Source organism: Hevea brasiliensis, chromosome 17 (genome assembly GCF_030052815.1).
Source record: "Hevea brasiliensis isolate MT/VB/25A 57/8 chromosome 17, ASM3005281v1, whole genome shotgun sequence".
Lineage (NCBI taxonomy): Eukaryota > Viridiplantae > Streptophyta > Magnoliopsida > Malpighiales > Euphorbiaceae > Hevea > Hevea brasiliensis.
Window position 1 is genome coordinate 5,769,942 of NC_079509.1, and position 4,243 is coordinate 5,774,184.

The window sequence follows — 4,243 nt, forward strand, 5'->3', positions numbered from 1 at the left end:
CAATATGTGAAGATGAGCTCTTAAAATTTCTTGTTTAATATTTGCTATATTTCCTTTGTTAAAATTGACTTATACAATAATTTTATTATTTTTTTTAAAGATTGGATTTAGTAACCGTAATTAAATAATAATAATAATAATAATAGTAGTAGTACACGTAACTGCGATGAATAAATAATCACCTATCCCTAATAAATTAGGTTGTGAAAATAGAAATTGCTTTTTAATTATCCATCAGAGATAACTTAATTGTTAATTACCCAAAAAAATATTTCAGACTTTCTGCAATATATATTTTTGGTTATTTTCTTTGAAAAGCTAAAAAATATAAAAGTAAATAACGTACATTAATTGAACAATTTGATTTATCTTATTCTAATCTTCTTGCTGACCAAGTGAACATACCAGGAAAGAACACCAACGACATAATTTTCCAGGCAAATTGGTTCACTTTGAATTGGAGCGACAGAGGTTGGAGATGGTCGATACCCTTGCTCTTCCGCAAAGTGATCTGTCCTCGGGTCGACTTGAGGATATCAATTTTGCAAAAACATTCAAGAGATCCAACAATTGATTTAGATCAATCCGTGATCATAGTTTTTAATCTGTAACATATGTTCTTGAATAATTTAGCAGAATGAGCTGCTTCTTAAAGACCGAGGATTCAGTCTTCAAAAACAATTACAGTATACGTAACGTCCGATAATTTTGATAACTTTCCCAGCAAAAATAATAACATTCTGCGTGCTAGAAATCAACAAGCTAAAGGACGACGATACAACCTGCTGTTGATCAGATATATATTTTGACAGCCGTAATGATCTGATCTGTTATCTACGTCTAATTACAAACAGGAAGGATTAGCAGATACAACAAGTCAAAAGGCATGTTCTTTGCCTCCACAAGTTTGATACCGGTTGGACAAGCACCTGATGTCCACAGAGGATGATCTTCTTTACCAAGCTAGTATCCATCAAAGCTTAAGCTTGCTCCTCCATGTAAGTGAAGATCAAAAACAAGAAAAATTACCATAAGATTTATGCCAGCCGGCTATATGAATAACTAAATTTATACTGATATGAGTCCAATATTTGCAGCAGCAGTGCGAATCATCCAGGCATACTCAAATTGCAGAGGTTAATCATCAGACAACAACTTCAAGGCTTGTGACCTCTTGAAAAATTTACCGCCTTTCTTTCCCATGCCGGTCCCAACAAGACTGGACACAAGAAGGGATTTGGTATCTGGTCTCCATTTCAACTCTTTCAGAACAGAGAATAAGGTTGAAAGTGCAGCAGAGACTTCACAATCCTTTATGTGCTTACAGGACTGTACTCTAAGATGTTGAAGTTCATTCCAGTTGACAAGTACAGACTCCAGTCCCTGTGTCGTTAGCAAGGAGCATCCTTCTAGAGATAGTAACTTTAACCTCCTGTAATGAAAGGACAATCCATTACCTCTCTATTATGCAACTTTAACTAGTTGAAGTTTAGAGCCCTAGACATCAATTCTAACCAAGTATTTATATATAGATGTCCATAAAACGAAATCTAGTCCAAAATATAGATATTTACTGTATAAATTATTTAATACTACCTAAGAACTTGTCCAATTGTCATATCCGCCATTTATATCAAAAAGAAATTGTCAAATGCCAGTAGATCAGCTGTAGAACAATATTTCCATAAGCATTTCTTTCTGGTATAGCTGAAACAAAGAATATTCCACTTTTCTTGCCTGTCGATGGAAATATTATCCATCGAGGTTTTCTCTAGTTAAACTTACACCAACCTAGTTGTGTAACAGCAGTCTAATACAACTAAAATGCACAGCTGAAGTAGTAGAATCTATCATACAAACTGGCTCCCATGGTATCTAGAGCCAATGCCAATTAACTAGTTCGAAACACAAATAAATGATATTCCAGCCATGCAGTTAGACGCCAATAATAATGAATTATATGAATTACGAAAATCATTCTAGCAATATGATTACGAAAATCATTGTAGCAAACAACAATAAAAATGATTTTCATAACGTTTGTATGACTATGAAAGAACGTTCATCTGCAATAGTTCAATAACATGGAAGCATCAACCACCAAGGTAAAAAGGTAACCAAAGAAAGCATAAAAGCCTATTACCTGCAAACACTTGCCGAGCTAAATATATCATTGTCCAGTCCCCAGCAGTCCTGAACAACAATTTCCCTAACAGCTTCACACACCTTAAACAAATCTCTGACACTCTTTTTGTTCCTGAACCGACATTTCTGCAAATGCAGCTTTTCCAGGGCAGGACAGGAACCCAAATAATCATCTGGCCCTGAACTAAGATCAATCTTCTTGCATGACAAAAACCTCAAAGTTTTCAAATTCTCACAATATGAAAGCGCAGCCAACCACCCATCATCCATCCTATGATCAGTAAGTGTTAATTCCTCGAGCATTTGGCAACACTGTCCAATTGCCTTAATGCCATCAAAGCTACCCTCACATCCACTGAGCTCAAGCTTCACTAATCTCTTGCACCCTTGAGCCAAAATGGTTAATCCAATATCCGAAACCAAAGAGCTGTAAAGGCCATCCACCTTTCCTACAAGTTTCAAGATCTGCAAATTCTCGCATGCTGCAATCCCACGCAAGACATTATCATTGCACTTATGCAACTCCAGTTCTTGCAAAGTTAGACATTCCTCAGCTACATTCAACAAACCTAACTCACTCGCACCAATCACTACAAGCTTGCGCAAATTAGGGCAAGCACTGGCCAATGCTTTAAGCCCTCTATCAACTACCTCAACAGACAACAAACTTTCCTCACAAATACGCCAATTTGGAACAAACCCGGAAATCTCAGAATTGATATGCATCGAAAGGAACCTGTGATTTAACCAAATACTAGAATCATGAGGCGTAATAATACAACCATTGATCAAATCCACATGGGTCAGATTTGGGAATCTTGCAATTAAGCGACCAGACTCTATAAACTCCCAATCTAACACCTTCAAGGACCGCACAAGGCGGCCTTGGAGATTAAGCCACCGCTTGCAAACAAGAAAGTTAGAGTTTCTCTGCGAATCGGGTAGTTTGGACAGGATTTTGAGGAGAAGCTCGTCGCTTAAGAGAAGTGTACGGTCGATTTTGGAGAAATTGGAGAATAGTGTTTGGTTCTTGGTTTTGGAGTCTTTGGTGGCAGTGGGGCTAGAGAGAGACTGGAGATGCATAGCGAAGACAACATGTTTTAAGGGTTTGGTATTCTTGAGCCAGAGGTCTGACCAGCTTGGTGGCGTCTTCTTCATTGGTGAGTTAGGGTCTGCGGTTGGTTCCTCAGCTGAAAACGACATCGTGATCTTGAGGAGACGGTGGTGGTGGTGCAGCTCTGGTTTAACTCTGCTTCCAGTCCACAAAGCAGATATTCATCCTCTGTTTCTCTCTCCTACAGCATATTCTCAGCTAAATCTCTCTCTTCTCTCTCTCTCTCTCTCTCACACACACACACACACAGAGCTGTTACTACTAACGGGCATTACATTTCTGTCTGATGATAGCATGCAGGATGTTTACTCTTGGTTATTCTTTGTTTCCTCAATACCCTCCTCTGACCCTCTCTATTTCTGTAAATTTTCTTGTATCACCCTTCCATTTCCATGGAGTACGGACTCTCTCTCTCTCTCTCTCTCTCCTCTCTGGTTAGAGGATTAGAATGGATGTGACCGGGGAGGCCTAAATTTGAACAATTTTTGTATAATGAATATAGATTTTTGGGAATGGCGCTTTTTGTTTTTATCCGGAGATTTGAAATTTGATACTGTTCAGAGTTCCACCGTGCGTGACCATTGACTCACCACTTTCCCAAATTTATCTGCGGAAGGCCTCTGGAAGAAAAACAGGGTCCTGTTTGGATTGCTCTTATCTGGATTTGGAAATTTATGGGATATAATTGGATAGTTATTTAATATTTTTGTTATTTTAAGAAGGACAAATGAGAAACAACCAAGGTTACTTTAAATGAAAATAGCCTTAAAAGCTGCATAAACCCTTTTAGCAACATCAATTGATCAATTATCCTTTTCGATTGTGGACGCAAGCTCACCATTCAATTTTTCTTTCTTTTTCCTAGAAAATAATTACTATATGGTGGTGGGTAGGAATTTTTTTTTTTTTTAACAGGTCGAAATTAGCTTATTTGATAAGAAAATGAGAATTGAAAGTGGAAATAAATAAAATCCCAAAATTTAA

The 4,243-nt window shown here is 37.5% G+C and overlaps 1 protein-coding gene across 1 annotated transcript; it reads right to left on the reverse strand.

Moving 5' to 3' along the window:
• Positions 1-689: 689 nt before the first annotated feature.
• LOC110662475 (F-box protein At5g51380) lies at positions 690-3,786 on the reverse strand. The gene is made up of 2 exons (XM_021821441.2): positions 2,144-3,786; positions 690-1,432 (listed from the first exon to the last, which is right to left on the reverse strand). The coding sequence occupies exons 1-2, from the start codon at positions 3,346-3,348 to the stop codon at positions 1,138-1,140; spliced, it is 1,500 nt and encodes a 499-aa protein (XP_021677133.2). The 5' UTR covers positions 3,349-3,786; the 3' UTR covers positions 690-1,137.
• Between the last annotated feature and the right edge of the window lie 457 nt (positions 3,787-4,243).

Excerpts from the sequence above, each read along its gene's own strand:
- LOC110662475 (XM_021821441.2), bottom strand. The coding sequence starts at position 3,348 with ATGTCGTTTTCAGCTGAGGAACCAACCGCAGACCCTAACTCACCAATG. Across the intron at positions 1,433-2,143 it reads AGCTCGGCAAGTGTTTGCAG|GAGGTTAAAGTTACTATCTC; the intron begins GTAATAGGCTTT and ends CTTTCATTACAG.